Source organism: Babylonia areolata, chromosome 24 (assembly GCF_041734735.1).
Source record: "Babylonia areolata isolate BAREFJ2019XMU chromosome 24, ASM4173473v1, whole genome shotgun sequence".
Classification (NCBI taxonomy): domain Eukaryota; kingdom Metazoa; phylum Mollusca; class Gastropoda; order Neogastropoda; family Buccinidae; genus Babylonia; species Babylonia areolata.
The window spans coordinates 48,111,359-48,131,639 of NC_134899.1; the positions used below are offsets into that span (position 1 = coordinate 48,111,359).

At 42.5% G+C, this 20,281-nt stretch overlaps 1 protein-coding gene across 1 annotated transcript in view; it reads right to left on the bottom strand.

Annotated features, from left to right (window-relative positions):
* LOC143298660 (glutamate receptor 3-like) overlaps positions 1-20,281 on the bottom strand; it is a 148,369-nt gene that overhangs the window by 84,120 nt on the left and 43,968 nt on the right. The window contains exon 4 of the mRNA XM_076611544.1: positions 6,005-6,201. Within this exon, the coding sequence (XP_076467659.1) occupies positions 6,005-6,201 (197 nt within the window). The remainder of the gene's footprint in view (positions 1-6,004; positions 6,202-20,281) is intronic.

Below are 20,281 nucleotides of genomic sequence, written 5' to 3' on the forward strand. Positions count from 1 at the left end.
CAAAGTCTCTCAAAACAATTTTAAACGAGAAAAAGGTAGCATTTCAGTCAGGGAACAAGAAGGATAGGAAACTGATACAAAAGAAGCTTAGAGGTGAATTACGAAGGGGACAGAGGGAATTCAAGTCAAAAGTAGAGCAACAGTTTCAGACAGGAAAAATGGCAGATGCATGGGATGGGTTAAAAATTATCACTGGAGAAACGAAAAGGAAAACAGTAGCTTGTAAAATGGAAAAGGATGAACAGGTTGATTTTTCAAATAAACTGAATGATTTCTACTGTCGCTTTGAAAGGAATGATCTGGGAAGGGAAATGGATAGTGCTATCTCACAGTTGCAGGAAAAGATCAAAGATAGGAACACAGGTGAAGACTTTGAGATCGATGCAAAAGTTGTTGAATCTTTATTTTAAAAACTGAATGTCACGAAGGCAATTGGCCCCGACAATATCTGCGGAAAATTACTGAAAAGATGTGCTTCCCAGTTGTGTGACGTGTTCTGTAACATTTTCAACTGGTCTCTGAAGGACTGCTCTGTCCCCAGCATCTGGAAAAAATCTACTATCTGTCCTATCCCCAAGAAAAAGAACCCAGTCGCACTAAATGATTACCGTCCTGTTGCCCTGACTTCAGTAGTGATGAAATGCTTTGAAAAAATTATTCTCCGACATCTTCTTTCTTTCACTGAACATCAGCTTGACTCTCTTCAGTTTGCTTATAAAGCACACAGAAGTACTGACGATGCTATCCTAACTCTCCTTCATAATGCTTTCCTTCATTTGAATAACACGGGATCTTTCGTTCGTATCCTTTTTGTTGACTTCTCTTCTGCTTTTAACACATTACAACCTCATCTCCTTGCCCTCAAACTGCTAGGCATGGATGTTGATCCGAAGCTTACTCTTTGGATAGTAAGTTTTCTTCTCAATAGAACTCAGTCCGTCCGCTTTCATTCTGCCCACTCTTCTCTAAAATCTACTTCTACTGGTGCACCCCAAGGTACAGTGCTGTCCCCTGTTCTTTTTACACTGTACACAAATGACTGCAGAGGCACGGAGGAAGCTCCTGTCATAAAATATTCTGATGATTCAGCAATTGAAGATCTGTCCAACTCTGATGCTATTTATTTCAGTGAAATTAAAAAGTTCTGTTCCTGGTGTGAGAGAAACTATCTGGATCTCAACGTATTGAAAACAAAAGAAATGTTAATAGATTTTCGGAAAGACCCCTTGCCTGTAGCTGACCTTGTTATTGATGGTCAAACAGTGGAGAGGGTCAATGAATATAGATATTTAGGGACCATCTTAGACAATAAGCTGACTTTTGACAGAAATGTTGATTCCATTCATAAGAAATGTCAATCTAGAATTTTTTGTTTACAGAAGCTTAGAAATGTTGGTATAGATTCCAATATTTTTCAAAGTTATTATCGATGTTGTATCGAGTCCGTGCTTACAGTTTCATTTATGTGCTGGTATGGAAGTTTGGGAGTGAGGAGTAAGCGTGTTTTGAACGATGTCATGAGTGTATGCAGTAAAATTGTGGGAGTGAAACAAGCTAGTATGCAAGAGCTGTATGAAAGTCGAGTGGTTAAAAAAAGCAGGCAGATAGCAACTGACGACACCCATATTTTAGTATTATGAGCTGTTGCCATCAGGACGACGCTACAGAACTTTTAAGTTGAAATCCAGAGCTCTGAAGACTTTTATTCCACGTTCAATCCACCTTTTAAATTCTTGAGAACTGTGTGTGTGTGTGTGTGTGTGTGTGTGTGTGTGTGTGTGTGTGTGTGTGTGTGTGTGTGTGTGTGTGCGCGCGCGCGCGCGCGCGCACTCTCATGTGAGACGTGTGAAAGTCCGTGCATGATAGGCTGTACCTTGTTCTAGTTGTGGTGTGTGTGTGTGTGTGTGTGTGTGTGTGTGTGTGTGTGTGTGTGTGTGTGTTTACTGAGCTTAAAACGTGACAATTGGTTATAATGAATGTGCAATATGTAGGAAGAATAATGTGCAATATGCAGGATGAATGTACAATGAATATGTCTAATGCTAACGTCCATATTCTAAATATATTTCTGTTTAATAATTACGATGTAATAATTAATTGCAATGTTTTTAAAAGCGAATATGTGAAATGCTTTTATTTCAGAACATATGTTTATTACTCTTGTTTAATCAAGTTATCCGCGTGAGTGGGGTGGGTGGTGGGTGGGGGGGTGCGGTGCGGGTGTGTGCTGATTATCTGGTTGTGGTTTTCCGCAATTCATCTTTATTCTTATCTTATCTGTCTATTATAATCAATGTGCAGTATAGTAGGCTATGTTTATAATTATATTCAAATAATGTTTCTTAATTCTTTCTGTTTTTACATTAAGAATACTATATATATATTTTTTTTTTACATTTGTATCTTCGTAATATTTGTAGGGGCTGTTGTTGGCTTTTACAGTTATGGTCCCCATGTTGTTTACTTGTCTATGTTGTGATAATGCACCTGACCAAATTTCTCCAGTTCGAGATAATAAAGTTATTCTATCTTATCTTATCTTAAATATATAGAAATTATGGGATTGCAGCGAAACATGCAAACTTTGAGCATGACAGTCTATAAGCCTTTGTTTACATTCCCTGATAAACATTAATGTTATCAACGCACTGTAATTTCCAAACCACACCATAAAATGTTGCGAATTTACACACCCACGTGATGTTGATTTCATTTTTTAAAGACAGGAGCATGTTATAGGCTTTTTTAGGATATCTATTTTCATTCATTGAAAACTGAAACTAATCGAAGCCAAAACTTGATGCATCTTATGTGCGTATTTATAGAAACTGTGAATCTACCTGTTTCTCCGTATACAAGATGTCTACGAGATTTGGGTTAACACCCAAAAATCCCTTTAAAGCATCTAAATGTACTTTGTCAATGCATTCCTGGTCTTGCGTGAATCCCCAAATTTCTGAACCATAGGTGAGAATGGGATGTATTTGACAATCAAACATTTTGAAAAATATGCATGGACAGTGTTCTCCAACAGTCCACAGCAGTTTCATGACAACTCCCTTACGGGCTCGGTCAGCAAGATCTTGTAACGTTGGTTGGACAGACAGCCTTGTTGTTAAGAATATACCTAAGTATCTATACATGGTAACAATTTTCAACTTTTCAGTTCCATAATAGCACACATCGTTTCAAGCAAGATAACCACCATTTCTATATACAACAATATTAGACTTTTCCAAATTTACCAGCAAGTAGAGACGTTTGGATGCGTTATACAGAATTCTGATTTGTGTTTGCAAACCAACGACACCATCAGAAAATAGTACGACGCCATCGGAAAATATTAATATCAACAATTCTATGAAATCTGGAGACAGCTGAATACCATGCATACCATAGTTTCAAATATCTTTGGTAAATTTACCAAATTTGATAAACAAAGAAAACAAAACTGGCGAGCACACCTCGCTCTGCTTAAGACCACGTGGGCAAAAGAAAATGTCAGTTAAATTACCACTTACACGAACACGTGTTTTAACAACAGCATACATACTTTTTAGAGCATAAGCCATTTTTCCATTCATGCTAGTTTGGTTCAGACTTTTCCAAAGTTCATCTCTACGTACTGAGTCAAACGCTTTACGAAAATCAATGAAAGCAACGTACAACTTTCTGTGCCTTACAAGCTGTTTTTGAATCAGTGCCAAAAGAATAAAAGTATAATCTGATATTTCCCTGTAATTATCAGATAAATTGTCATCTCCTTTTTTATGTATGGGTTGTAAAATCGACAGAGACCAGTCTTCGGGATATAAACCATTATCAAAAATATAACTCTTTTTTTTACCAAGAAAGAAACAATAAAGTATATACTGTTTTCATAAAACTAGCCTATCATGCCATCTGGTCCAACAGCTTTTTGAGTTTTTAATGCTTTAATTGCACTTTTCACTTCATCCTCAGATATAGCTTGGTTCAAAGAATAACAATTAATACCATAATCACAATCACTTACAGGGTCAAATGAAGCTTCATCAAAAGCAGAACTCCCATTAGTTGTGTAGAAATGACCAAAGCAGTCATCAGTAGTAATCGTTGACGGAGTTTAGACTTTGGCCTGATAGATCGGACTGTGTTCTAAATGCTTTAGGATTTTGAACATTATTCTTCAGACAGACTATCATAGTATCTTTATAGATCGGACTGTGTTCTAAATGCTGTAGGACTCTGAACATTATTCTGCAGACAGACTATTATAGTGTCTTTATACCTTTTCTTCTTCTGTCTGAGCAACTCTTTATATTCTTTCTTTTTTTGACATTATGCCAGTCGATCTGTCATTATGAGATCCGGAGCTTGTGCAAATCCCTTCGCGGTGCTGTTATGGTCTGCCTACATTCGAAATCAAACCTATCTTTGTATTTCTCTCCTCCAGTGAAGATCGAATTTGCACAAAGTCAGATTTATATCAGAATCAATAAAATTCAGTGCCTCGTTCATTAGAGCTCAAGCATGTGTATATTGCATATAAGAAAATACAGTAGATTTTCTTTCCTCCCATTTACAGTTTGTAATGGAGGACCTATCAATTACCAGTTTATTATTTACAATGTACTGGCCAAGGTCAAGAGTCACAACTGCATGTCTGGATTCAATCTTGTGAATTATATGAAAACCAGTACACTGAGAAAGCAACTTAAGTTAAAAAATAAAGTAGTCCGATACACTACTATCATTCGGAGATATGTATGTATAATCATCAGAAAATGGCGATGACTGTAATCCATTTAGAATTAACCAAACATTTCACAAACACAAATCAAATGACGACCAAACCAGTTAATAGTGCCATCACTAGACACTCTTGACATACTTTCACCAGCTATCTGCAAAGATTTTAAGCCCATGTGAGAAACCATATCACATATTTCATCTACAGGGTCTTTAGTACTGACATTGGTTGAGGCAGTTCTTGAATTCAGATCACCAAAATCAATCATAGGTAAATCACCGTAAGGCCCTATCAGTTCAAATACGGAATCTTCTAATATGGAAACTCCATTGCGTATCTCAGTTTTTACATAATAGATTGAATTTTCGGGGGGCGAATAAAGTCCTAGCAATAGACAATCAGTCTCTGCTCCTAATAATTTATGGGGCAATTCAGTTGGAATCATATTGTCGGCTTCAATGTGTATTTAACAAAATCGTTTATAACAAGACACCGCCACCCGACAGACAACCATGGACACTATATGAGACCTTTACGCCAGGAGAAATGAACAGCTTGAGAGATACAGAGAGAGAGAGAGAGAGAGAGAGAGAGAGAGGGGAGAGAGACAGACAGACAGACAGACAGACAGAGACAAAGACAGATAGGCAAAGAGATGGACAGAGGGGCAGAGATTGATGCAGAAAGACAGAGAGAGCTGGAATGAAACATAAATTTATATCTATTTTCTGATGATGAACTTTATATGACCAGAGTGCTAGAAGGTTGTGATATTCAAGATTCTAGTGAAGCTATGAGAGCTCTTTCAAGCTCAAACAACTGGAGGAAGGGAGAACATTACTTACTCCCAGTTGAATTTGGTGTTCAATACTTATGTAAATGAAGTATATTCTTCTCTTAGTGCTAATGCATAGATGATGAACACAACTGACAGCGAAAAACGGCTTTATGCACGCGAAGAGGCAACCGGTACATGCTGTGTTGACGAAACCAAAAGATAAAAGTGAGAAAAAACCATCTAATTGTTCCTTTGAGATTTTCACTGTTTGAAATCAAACAGAATACCGAAGACGTGTGTGTGTGTGTGTGTGTGTGTGTGTGTGTGTGTGTGTGTGTGTGTGTGTGTGTGTGACAGAGGCACTGCTTGACACAAAAAATACAGCCATGCACATACGCATGAATTCACACACACACACACACACACACACATAATTATAATCTTACAGACCTACCCATAACCACTGCCACCAACCGACACGCCATACAACTCACCTGACGCAAAACATGCTCATATGCTTCATCAGAAGAAAGGTCAAGGACAATGCTCTTGAAAGGCAGAGCAGCGCTGCTAGAATCCACGGCCCGGAGCTGTTCGTGCACGTTGGTGACGTCCAGAAAACGGCTGACGAAGAACCAGTTGGAACTCTCGTTGCCTAGGGCACGAAAGATCTGCTGCAACCTCAGCAAGCCTGGCAACAGAAAGGAGAAATGAAAATATTTTGAATTGAACTGAATTGAATTTAATGGAGCACAAATGAAGGGGAAACCGCTGAACTGGCGACTAATCAGCGGATCGATGACAATTGAACACGTCAAAGCTCCATCAAGTTGTTGCTGGAGACAATTCAGTATGCTCTCGCGACGCGAATTATTGCGACGACATAGCACTTCCATAGTAACCGCTGATTTGTCATCCTTGTTTCATTCACTAGCAGCTGATCCAGTTTGACACCACGTGTTAAAAAGCACCTGAAAATCAAGGATAGAGAGGAGACAGCAAACGAAGAACATAAAAAGTCAGTTTGTTCTTAGCCACTGAGGTCCAAATAGGTGGATTTGAGTATCGTCGGAAACTTCGCTGCCACATCGAATGAATGAAGAATGAGACAGCGCGCATGGAAAATGATAGAGCTATCGTTGAAAAAGAGGGAGAAAATATCCAGTGATATGTAAATTGTCACTTTCAACGTGGATCCGGGGGTCCCGGGTTCGAATCTCGGTGCACCTGGTGGGTAAAGGGTGGAGATTTTTCCGATCTCCCATGTCAACATATGTGCAGACCTGCTAGTGCCTGAACCCCCTTCGTGTGTATACGCACGCAGAAGATCAAATACGCACGTTAAAGATCCTGTAGTCCATGTCAGCGTTCGGTGGGTTATGGAAACAAGAATATACCCAGCATGCACACCCCCGAAAACGGAGTATGGCTGCCTACATGGCGGGGTAAATAAATAAAAACGGTTATGGACGTAAATGTTACATGACTGTCTGAGTGTGTATGCGTGTGTACCTGAAATCTGATTGAATGACACGGGAAACGAATGATGAGTGCCCAGTGGCAGCCGTCAGGCGGCTCTACCCAGGTAGGCAGCCTGTAGTGCAAATGACCCCGTGTATGTAAAGCGCTTAGAGCTTGGTCTCTGACCGAGGATAGGCGCAATATAAGTATCCACATCAATCAATCAATCAATCAATCAATATAACAAAAAGAGGCCAGATTGAGCGAAGAGCGAAATACACATTCATTTGGTTGAAATGCCGACTCTGTTTTCTATCGCACCCGCTTACTTTCAGTTGCGCACAGAAGTCTGCGTTGATCTGGAAAAAACGGCAACATTTTGCGATGTTCATGGCTGTCGCAACGTCATTTTTCTTTCAGCGAACTTGAATATGCCCTAAATAGTTAAGATACATGAAAATAACATGATTTCAATGGTTTATCACCTCGAATAAAGTAATCAATTTACCGCGCTGAAAACGTAAGCTAAAACAATCATTTTAGATGTCACTATTCGCACGCGTTTTAGCTCTGTGGTAAGTCTTTTTGTTTCCGACTTTAACATATGGGGTTGAAACCGCTTCCGTACCTTTTCTTCAGGTTTATAATGGTTACTACTGAACGCATTTTAACGATAATCTTCCGTTATTGTTGCTCTAATTCTCTAGAATTATTTTTGTTTCACACTTTTTTCCCTGCCCTTAATTGCTTCCAGTATGCACTCTCTTTTCTTCCACTCTTTGTCTTTCTACTTCGATCTTTTCATAACCCCACCCCTCCCCCCACTCCCTCCTATAAATTAAGAAATCGAACACGTTTTTGCATATTTATCGTGAAATATAACCTAATGCTTATTCACACACACACACACACACACACACACACACACACACACACACACACACACACACACACATTTCTCTCTTTGTATCTGAATCGGTATGTCTTATATCTGTGTCTCTGCAGTAAACGAGTTCTCCTTAGACTTAGTAAATTCATTCAGACTTGCAAGGTTGCATAGGATACGTTCGTGCAGAAGGAATGTACCCCCATAGTACCTGATTTGATGCAAACGTTATGATAATCCAAGTTGTGTTCCTGATTATGCTGTTTTCTGAAATATGTCATGCTCCATTGGTTGTGATTCCACGTCATGTCTATCTTCCCCAAGGTCTATGTTAGCCAGGTCTATTTTCCCCCCCAGGTCTAAGTTCCCGCAGGTCAATGGTCCCCAAGGCCTATGCATGTTTAATAATGCATACACTTTTGAGTACTGGTCATCAGTGGTCACTGGTGGTCGGTAGTCAGTGGTGGTCAGTGGTCGATGGTGGTCAGCGGTGGTCAGCAGTGGTAAGTGATCAGCAATGGTCATTGTTGGTGAGTAGTCAGCGGTGGTCTGTGGTTGGTGGTGGTCAGTGGTCAGCAGTGGTCAGTGATCAGTGGCAGTCTGTAGTGGTCAGGACGTCATAACAATGCGCAAACATGATAACAACGCAATCTGAAGATTTTTGCATAGTGATCAGTACTAGTCTGCAGAAGCAATAAATGGTCTGTAATGGCCAACAGCAGTCAACAATGGTCAGCTAATGGTCAGATCCTGCCAAGGCGTCCCAATAATGCATGACCGTCACAAAGTGATGCAAGTTGAACTCTGATAGTGTATAGCAGTGGTCAGCAGTGGTCAAGCAGCGGTCAAGCACCCGCTGTGACATGATAATGGACAAATGGGACAACATAAAGCAATCTGAGCACTTTAGGGTCGTGGCCAATAGTGGTCAGCAGTAGTCGTAGACTTGGAGGAACATAGACATGGGGGGGTAGAGACTTGGGGGAATATAGGCGTGGGGGAACTTAGACCTGGGGGAACATACAGGTGACCCCATTTGGGCTTAAAGAATCGGTGGACTTGAGGTAAATGATCAGTCAAATTTCCGAAAGCTTGGGCACTCTTTTATCAATTTCCCGAGGGGATTTTTTTTCCTGTCTGTAAATCCTGAAGTGCATTATCTGCCTTATTTTTAGCAATGGAATAGTCTGCAAGTTGAATGAATTTGCATCAAACGGTAAAGTTATATGACAGCAGAACAAATGGAAGAAGCGTAAAAAAGTCTTGGTTTTACTTTTAACCTCAGTTTGATTTGTGCATGGAGATGGGATGTCAGTGTAAAAATCTCTCCTTAACGCTCATGTTTGCCATGTAAATATAAAATATGTATGTATGTAGATAATGTCTGAATGTAATGCAATGAAGCAAGACTGAGTGCACACACACACACACACACACACACACACACACACACACACACACGTATACATACATACATACATACATACATACATACAACACGACTTAGGTCAGAGAAAGTACTGGGACGTCAATTCTTGTCGTATACCACAACGAAATTAAATAATTCTTTCTTTGATTTTTCGGCTTTTGATTTTTATTGATTTATCTTCGATCGATTGCAGACATACTACATTTAGGTCACAGTCTTTAATCACATGGTAATTATGATAACGTCGAGCTACAGCAGTTCAGTAGTCATGGCTTAATCCAGCAAATAGCAAACCTTTACACAACTTGAAAATAGACTGTGCGACCTAACCTCACGCATACTATAAACCAAATGCTTCAGTTCCAAGGATGTGTCGGAGCGTGCTGACAAATCCATATATGCTACGCCACATTTGTTGTTAAACAAAAGAAAAATGCAGATGCCTGGCCCTCGCATAAACCCAAAGCGCTGACTGGCCTGCAGCGTCTAACCAAAGTGCACTCTTAAAAGTGTCACCCCATTCTATGCCTCGATCACTTTCCCAAAAGCACGTGCATTATGCATTCAAAGCATATTTACAAATAATGTATTAAAATCTGAAGAATATATCACTACATTAACAGAATCGTGTCGCTCATTTAGATTTCCGTCAATAGGTCCGCACGAGAGGCCAACAGCAAAGAATAAACCATCGTAAACCATCATGAGAATTGCATAATAATATCATTCATGCATAACATCACTGCGCATAGGCAATAAGGCCTTATTTCATATTTCACTCATAATACTGTAAAATCGAAAGCCTAGTGTTCCTACTTTCTTGGATTGACAACAATAACAGTGCAGAGGAACAGATACTGACGTCAATAACAGTGCAGATACTGAAAGAGAAGAGAACTAAACAATTGTTATCCCAGTGGTATCTCATTAAAGAGAACTAAACAATTGTTATCCCAGTGGTATCTCATTAAAGAGAACTAAACAATTGTTATCCCAGTGGTATCTCATTAAATAGAACTTAACAATTGTTATCCCAGTGGTATCTTATCAAAGAGAACTAAACAATTGTTATCCCAGTGGTATCTCATTAAAGAGAACTAAACAATTGTTATCCCAGCCAGTGGTATCTCATTAAATAGAACTAAACAATTGTTATCCCAGAGGTATCTTATTAAAGAGAACTAAACAATTGTTATCCCAGTGGTATCTCATTAAATAGAACTTAACAATTGTTATCCGAGTGGTATCTCATTAAAGAGAACTAAACAATTGTTATCCGAGTGGTATCTCATTAAAGAGAACTAAACAATTGTTATCCCAGTGGTATCTTATTAAAGAGAACTAAACAATTGTTATCTCAGTGGTATCTTATTCAAGAGAACTAAACAATTGTTATCCCAGTGGTTGTCTTATTAAAGAGAACTAAACAATTGTTATCCCAGTGGTATCTCATTAAACAGAAGATAACTAAACAATTGTTATCCCAGTGGTATCTTATTGACGTAGTGCGCTATGCCAGTACAGGTACAGACTTATATTGTTCTATTTATTGTACAGAACCGCATCAGAGCATAAACATTAATATTTAATGTAACAGAAGACTAAATAAATAAATAAGTAAACAAATAAACAAACAAATGAATAAATACATAAAATCCATCGTTTACAGTTTTGAAAAGAATACACCATGAAACAGAATATTTGACTAAGTGCAGTCAAGATATCAGAGTTATCAATTTACCTGTAAAATCTGTTGGAGCATACTGGATTTTAAAAAGTAACCAATAACACATCGACATTGATGATGACATGTGCATCAGTTAAGGTAAAATATGTGACAGAATTCCTTTATCTTCGTAAAAAAACAACAACTAAACAACAAAGTGTCAATTGACATAATTCGTTTACCTACAGAAATCATGTTACAAAACGAAAAGAAAGAAATTAGATATGTTTATTTATCGGGTAACAATCTTACGACTGTATTGATGCACCAAAACAAACAGAAACAGAAAGTATGTGTTAGAACAGCACTCATGTATGTAGCAGAAAATAAGTCAGATAATGGAACCCACAACAGCAGAAAATGTGAAAGGAAGACGACAGAGCTAAAACGTTTTAAAGGAGACGGGTTGGAGGTGGAACAATAAATTAGAAAAGAGGTGGGATTTCTTGTTGTTGGTTGTTTTTGCTGCACCATTATCTACACCATTTGAGTGGCATTTCTCCAAAGCCGCTTATTTCCCATCACGGTCTCGTCTGTCTCAGTCCCAGCGCCGGCAGTCCAAAGGGAACAATCGATGTTAGGTCTCTAAGCCATACACCAGAGGAGACCCTGCACTGCTCCTGAGTCACTTCGGTGGTGTTCGGTAGTGCCTGTTCTGATTTCACGTACTTATACACCACCTACTATGCCTCCAACTGACGACAATAATGGCTTAGTAGCGGAGCCAGACTGAGTGAGCGTCCTTCCCAGAGTAGAGCCCTCCATCATGTCCCTCCAACGACAGTTCCCCATGAATCTGCCGACACTGAAGACCTTGACAAGACTGACCCCAAGCGCGGGAGTGAAGGGGAATCAAAACTGAGGTCAACCTGAGAGCAGAGCATGAAAGGCCACATAATTTGGGGCTTTTTATATTGGTGATGATGGAAGAGGAGGAAGATGGCGATGACGATGAAGATGAAGATGCTGCTATCGGGGTCCATTTAGGTTCGGACTACGTGAGACGGCTGTATCTACGCTTCCTGCCATAATGATATCCCGGCGTGAACAAGGCCCGGGAAATACGGACACATGCAGTGTTCGTCAGGAAATTAGAGCAACACACCTAAAGACGCATCCGTGTAGTGGATGATATTCGACTGTGTGGTCCCAGTCTTCCCATTTAAGTCCATAGCACACTCAGCTCTGGGTAGGATACGGGATTCGAACCCGCGCAGAGGTGGGAATATTATTTATCTTTAAACTGAAGGAGCGGAGTCCCTGATATCCCAACGGGGGTATAGCCTAAACTCTTAAATGGACACACTGCGTCAGGTCATCCCCAAACAGAGCAGTGGATTTTTTTCAGTGGCCTTGGGCATTTTGCCACGAGGGCCCCACTCGAGTGTGGAAACAAGAACAACTGCGTTAGCAAGGCATCTGTCTCAAGATTGCACATTGCACACACACACACACACACACACACACAGAGGGTGGGCATCAAAGAGATCAAAATTTCTATTTTAGTTTGTAACCGAGTTAAAGAACCCTTGGTGTTGAAATACAACCATTTTTAAAAGTTCTTGTTCAACTGTTGTACACTTTACCTTCACAGACAGGGAACATTTCGGGCCAGCTGGAAATGCAACGGACTGTGAGTCTTATGATGTGCACATGGTAGGAGTGTGAGTCTTATGATGTGCACATGGTAGGAGTGTGTCTTATGATGTGCACATGGTAGGAGTGTGTCTTATGATGTGCACATGGTAGGAGCTATCTTTTGTCGCAAGCTTGTGAAGCGCAAGCTTCAACACATCAAACAAACACACCCAACGCACCTCAAACATAATGCAATTATGATCTCGCTTACACACACACACACACACACAAACACACACATGCACACACACACACACACATTTATACATATACAAACACACACACACACACACACACACACACACACACACACACACACACATACACACGACTATGCATGATCGACCAAATACGAGGAGAAGAGTTGTGTGTTCGTTGCGACTGTTGACTCACTTATGTTAATAAAGTGAGTCTATGTTATAACCTGGTGTTCAGTTGTCTGTGTGTGTGTGTGTGTGTGTGTGTGTGTGTGTGTGTGTGTGTGTGTGGAAAACTTTTGTCAGCCAATACCAAATTTGGTTTAAACATAGTTGGAAACAAAATCTTCATAGTCATACCAATGATAGGTTGTAAGTCTTCCGGATTAAGCCGTTTGGATCATTAATGGCTTATTTCGTTGAAGCCAAGGAATAAAAACAAAAACAAAAAACAAAACAAACAAACAAAAACAACAACAACAAAACCCTCCAAAAAACCCCGCATAATCCGGCTGTTCCCAGTTTCCGGAACCTATGTTTGGTGAGAATACGGCATGACACTGTTTTTTCTTGTTCGCAATTAAAAGAGAAAGAAAGAAAAGAAAAAAAAAGAAAAAAGAAAAATCGGGACAGAACACATACAATGACACTAACTACACCATGAACGTGTGTACTGAAAATGAATATTCTAAAGTGGATACTGAATTGGCTGGAGGGAACATAAAAGAAAAATTGAATCGATCGTTTCTTTCAGTCAGCCCGTTGCAGACTGGTTTGTGCAGATCTAGAGAAAAAAACCTATATGCTGCAGTGTGCCTGAGGTTATGACAACGTCTCCTTTACCGCCGAATTAAAAGAATTTCTTAAATAATCGAGATATATGATAAAAACATGAACGGTGTTATGGTGGTGGTGTGTCCATCGAGATCGATGATGACCATCGTTGTCATCCAGCTGGGGGTTGGGGGGAGGGTGGTGGTGGGGTGGGGGGGAGGATGCTCATGAATCTATCTGTGAGTGCGCAGATGGCTGAATAATCCAATCTGCGCACGAAATGTTCGCTGACAGTTGGGGCAGACAAAGACAGGCATATTATTGTCAGGGAGCTTGTTTGCCCGTGACTTTCTGGCCTGCCTCTTCTCAACAGCTGCAGCAGTCCTGTTGGCCTCGCACAACTTGGCGCCTTTGTGCACAGCAGCGCGCCATTTGTCACGGTCCACTGCAGATTCCTCCCAGGAGTCAGGGTTGATATCAAACGCTTTCAGAGAGACTTTCAGAGTATCTCTGAAGCGCTTCTTCTGACCTCCGTGTGATCTCTTCCCTTGTTGCAGCTCGCCATAGAAGAGCCTTTTGGGCAGCCGATGGTCTGGCATGCGCGCCACGTGTCCAGCCCAGCGAAGCTGGAACTGCATCAGGATGGTGAAGATGCTGGGAAGGGTGGCTTTTGCGAGCACCTCTGTGTCTGGGGTCTTGTCTTGCCACTTGATGTTCAGTAGCTTCCTGAGGCATGTTGTGTGGAAGTGGTTCAGCTTCTTGGCATGTCGTTGGTACACTGTCCAAGTTTCGCAGGCGTACAGTAGTGTGGGGAGAACTACTGCTCTGTAGACCTTTAGCTTGGTCTCAAGACTAATGCCTCTTCTGTTCCAGACATTTGCATTGAGTCTACCAAAAGTTGCGCTTGCTCTTGCAATCCTGACGTTCACTTCATCGTCGATGGTCGCATTTCGTGACAGTGTGCTGCCAAGGTATGTGAACCGCTCCACCGCACTGAGTCTCTGACCGTTGACTGTGATGTTGGGCTCAACGTAGGGTTTCCCTGGGGCTGGCTGATGGAGAACTTCAGTTTTCCTCGTGCTGATGGTAAGGCCGAAGTTCCTGCTGGCAGTGGCAAACTTGTCGACGCTGAGTTGCATGTCAGCTTCAGATCCAGCGTTGAGGGCACAATCATCAGCAAACAAAAAGTCTCTGATGATGTCTGTCATGACCTTCGTTTTTGCTTGAAGCCTTCTGAGGTTAAACAACTTGCCATCTGTTCGGTACTTTAGGCCGATTCCAACATCGCCATCTCTGAAGGCATCAGTTAGCATTGCAGAGAACATGAGGCTGAACAGCGTTGGAGCCAGGACGCAGCCTTGCTTGACACCATTTGTGACAGCAAAAGGAGCAGATGTTTCGCCATTGTCCTGGACTCGAGCCTGCATGCCTTCATGGAATTGGCTGACCAAGGAAATAAATTTCCGAGGGCATCCGTACTTGGCCATGATCTTCCACAGTCCCTCTCTACTCACGGTGTCGAAGGCCTTAGTGAGGTCGACATAGGTGGAGAACAGATCAGCATTTTGCTCCTGACATTTCTCTTGCAGCTGCCTTGCAGCAAACACCATGTCGGTGGTTCCGTGCTCTTTCCGGAATCCACATTGGCTCTCAGGCAAATGACCTTGGTCAAGGTGTGCTGTGAGGCGGTTTAGTAGGATCCTGGCAAGTATCTTGCCTGCGATGGAGAGCAAGGAAATGCCCCGATTGTTATCACAGGCTTGCCGGTTCCCCTTTCGCTTATACAAGTGAATGATAGATGCATCTTTGAAATCCTGGGGGATCGTCTCTTCTTTCCACGTGAGTGAGTACAGCTGATGGAGCTTCTCAGTCAGCACAGTGCCTCCATCCTTGTAGACCTCTGCTGGTATGGAGTCTGAGCCAGGTGCTTTGCCACTGGATAGCAGACGGATTGCTTTCTGGGTCTCAAGAAGTGTTGGCGGATCGTCCAGTGCTTCGTTGATTGGGACTTGTGGGAGACGGTCTATGGCTTCATCATTTATGGAGGAAGGGCGATTTAAGACACTGTTGAAGTGCTCAGCCCAGCGTTCGAGAATTTTCTCCTTCTCGGTGATCAAGGTATTCCCATCTGCACTGAGGAGGGGGGATGATCCTGAGGATGTGGGGCCGTAGACTTCTTTTAAGGCATCATAGAACCTCTTCATATCGTGCCTGTCAGCATATCCCTGGATCTCATCAGCTTTGTCACTCAGCCACTTATCCTGCATCTAGCGTAACTTTTGCTGAGCAGTCCTGCGGATGGCATCGTACGCATCCTTTTTTGATGTGGACTTTGGGTTGCTCTCGTCGGCTTGTTGCAGACGGCGTTTCTCATCCAGAAGCTGCTTGATTTCATCACAGTTTTCATCAAACCAGTCTTTGTGCTTTCTGGTCATGGGTCCCAGGGTCTCTGAAGCTGTACTATAGATCAGCTCACGCAGGGTCCTCCAGTCAGACTCCACATTCTGGTTGTCCAGAGAGGCGGATTCCAGACGATCTTCCAGCAGCTCCATAAAGGACTGTTTGATAGTGATGTTATTCAGCTTAGTGATGTTGAGCCGTTTTGGAGCCTTCTGGCCTTGGGGGCGTCTCTTGGGCTGGATTCGAATATTCAGCTTCGAGACTACAAGGCGATGGTCTGTCCAACACTCGGCGCCGCACATGGTCTTTGTTACACGTACATCTTGCCTATCCCTTTTCCTGACGATGACGTAATCGATGAGATGCCAATGCTTTGAGCGAGGGTGCATCCATGACGTCCTGTTACGGGTAGGGAGGCAGAAAACTGTGTTGGTTATCAGCAGTTCGTGCTCTGCACAAGTCTGAAGCAAAAGCAATCCATTTGGGTTGCAGTGGCCCACACCGTGCTTTCCAATCACTCCATCCCAGGAGATGTAGTCAGAGCCAACTCTAGCATTGAAGTCCCCAAGAATGATGAGCTTGTCTGCTTTAGGGATAGCAGCAATGACAGAGTGAAGGTCCTCGTAGAACTTCGCCTTCACTTCATCCGGGTTGGTCATGGTTGGGGCGTAGGCACTGACAATGGTGAGGTGCTTCTGGCCAGATGCCAGTGGGAGTTTCATGGTCATAAGCCTATCGTTGACTCCCTTTGGGATTCCAGCTAGCTTGCTGACAAGTGCTGTTTTTACTGCAAAACCAACGCCAGCCTCACGTCGCTCTTCGCTACCTCGTCCACTCCAGAAGAAGGTGTAACCAGATCCCCGTTCACAGAGCTCGCCTTCGCCTGCAAGCCGAGTCTCACTCAAGGCTGCGATGTCAATGTTGTATCTGGCGAGTTCGGATGCAACTAGTGCCGTTCTCCTTTGGGGTCTGTCCGCGTTATCTCTGTCCAGGAGAGTCCTTATGTTCCAAGCACCAATGGTGAGAGGAACGATCCTTGTTTTTTCTTTTCTTTCTTTTTGTTTCGACCGCTGATGTAGGGTCCCCGCCAGCCGCGGTATGCTGGCCAGGGTGATATGGAGGAGGCAATTTTTAGGGCACCTTTTCTAGCCCCTTCCTCATGCCAGGGAGGTCAGCAGTGCATTCCTAAAGAGGGCTGCTCAGACGCTCAGACGGCTGCCGAGCTCCATCGCTGCTCCTGTCGACGAAGAACGACCCTATGGCCTGAGCCGCCTGCGTGCAGGTCTGCGGCTGCGACTGCCAGTGTACCCACACCTGTCGTTTCGTCGCTCGCCTGTCGCCACAGGACTTGGGGGTGATGAAATGATGAAGGATGAAAGGTCATTAGGGATGACTGATGACTTGCGCGATGAGTTTGTTTAAAGTGAAGAGGAGTTGCGCAACGTCGACCTCACTCTCTCGTCCGGATCCACCAATTTCCAGTGGCAAGATTAAGTCGAGACGACTGGAGGATGAGCACGGATGCAGTGGATGACCAAGATATCCTTTCAGTGTCTCATCTTGCTCTCTGCACTCCATAGTGCGTTGCTGTAACCGCCTTCCTCTCCGTTGAACCTGTTGGTTTCTTCCGCAGATTCTGCCGGATCCAGACTTCGCATGCATGGGTAGACACACCCCGGGGGCCAACTGCGTGTGGCATGCACACAGCACGGTGGAGCTAGATGGCCGTCGGTGGTTCTCCTGAGCCGACGCCCTTTTATGGATCTCCATAAGGGTGTCTAGCCACCCGCCTCACCAGTCCCAGAAGGGAGCGGTGGAAGTGCCGGTTTAGTCGCCGACAACCCGACCCTGAACAGGTTGTACTGGATTACAGGTTACCAGTAGCAGATCTAATGACCTGACCTGACCGAATTAAAAGAATTTCTTAAATAATCGAGATATATGATAAAAACATGAACGGTGTTATAACCTGGAATACAAACATATATTTATCGAATGACGTCAGATACGCGGTCGCACTGTGAGTATGTGTACTTGCTTCCAAACCGAGTATTCATGGTTCAATACTGCTAGCATGACTGTTTTTCCCTCAATCCTATCAATATTTAATACAGAGCACATTGCAACGATTTTTTCTCTCTCTTTTTTTTTCTCTTCTTCTGATTCCTTTTCTGGATGAAGCGCATCCCACTAGTGAGTCTTGAAGACCTTGCCTCTCTTGTTTTACACATCTTTTTGTGCGATTAAGGTTTACAACTTTTTTTTCTCCCAAACGCTTTGTCAAATAGAAGGTGCGCACACATTCAGAGAAAGAAGAAGAAAATGAAGAGGTAGAAGGAAAAGATGATGACAAAAGGGAGGAGCAGCCGTTCAATTACACGGGTGCCAGGGCACTGAAAAGAACAATGCTCGAAAATGTATGGCTGGAATAAGTTTCAGTTTCAGTTTCAGTAGCTCAAGGAGGCGTCACTGCGTTCGGACAAAACCATATACGCTACACCACATCTGCCAAGCAGATGCCTGACCAGCAGCGTAACCCAACGCGCTTAGTCAGGCCTTGAGAACACACACACACACACACACACACACACACACCCACACACACACACACACACACACACACACACACACACACACACACACACACACACAAAAACCAAAAAAAAAACCACACACACACACACACACACACACAAAAAAAAAAACAAACACAAAAAAAACAAAAAAACAACAACAACAACAACAACAACAACGGGGGAATAAATAATAGATAAGCTTGCATAAATAAATAAATAAATAAATAATAATTATAATATAGAAAAAGGTAGTAGTAATAATATTAGTAATACTAATAAAATGATAATAATAAAACATAAATAAATAAATAGATAAGACAACAATGGTGATAAATAAGCAAATAAATGTAAAATATGAAGACACACATTCACACATACACCCACACATGCATAACAGAAATGCGCCAGACATGCAGTTTCACATATATGAAAGCACAGTCAAATACATATAAACGTACATGAGCTCCAACACACACACACACACACACGCATTACCGTGCACCTCCTCTACCCCCCTCCTCCACACACTCATTTCTAGTCTAAGTATCGCAGCTTCCACGGCACACACACACACACACACACACACACACAAACACACACTCACAGAAATGAACACTTACTTGTACAAGCACATATGAAAGCACAGTCAAATACATATAAACGTACATGAGCTCCAACACACACATACACACACACACACACACACACACATTACCTTGCACCTCCTCTACCCCCTCCTCCACACACTTATTTCTAGTCTACGTATCGCAGCTTCCACGGCACACACACACACACACTCACAGAGATGAACACTTACTTGTACAAGCACACACACATACGCCCATATCTCCCACCCCCAACCCCACACACGTACATACAAAGATATATATATATATATATATATATATATATATATATATACACGTTCCAATATCCTGTTGCTCCCACAGTGTAGGCATGCATACACTCACATACCTCATCCTCTACCCCACCTCCCCCCGCACTCCCACCTCCCCTCACACACACACACACACACACACACGTACACATATCTCTCCTGACACTTGTGTGCAATTTCACTCTCGCGCATTCACAAACGCACTCAAAAGCACAGACCCACACATACACACAAACACACACAGCCGCCACTGACTGGCCGCAAGAGGGATGGGAAAAGATCTCTGATGCCAAGAACGTGGCATCTAGTGTGTTGCTCGGTCTATTGTATTTGGAAAGGCCCACAGAGACTCTGTTCCGTTTTGAAGAAATTTGCGCAATGTTGGTTTGGAAATGATGCCGATATTTGTTTGATTTGCAAAGCATCGTGCTCTACCTTTCATGTTAGATTTGCGGCCGCTCCCTCTCTCTGCTTTTATTTCTTTGAGGCGATCAATGGTGTGATGGCCTTGTACCTGTTCTTTTTGGTATTCTTTGACTTTTCTGAGGATTTCCGATTTTCCTAGATGTAGGCTGCTCGTTGGTGTTGCGTTACCAGCAAGTCTGTCAGCTCGCTCATTTCCCTTAACACCTGCATGTCCCGGGCAGTATGACCATGTGAGTTTTTTAATCTGAAAGTTGCGCATTGCGTTATGCCACTCTGGGCTTCCCATTCCGTTTTCAATTTTCTGTATGAGGTTCATTGAGTCGGTTAGAATCATGGCATGTTGGTTTCCGGGCGTATGGC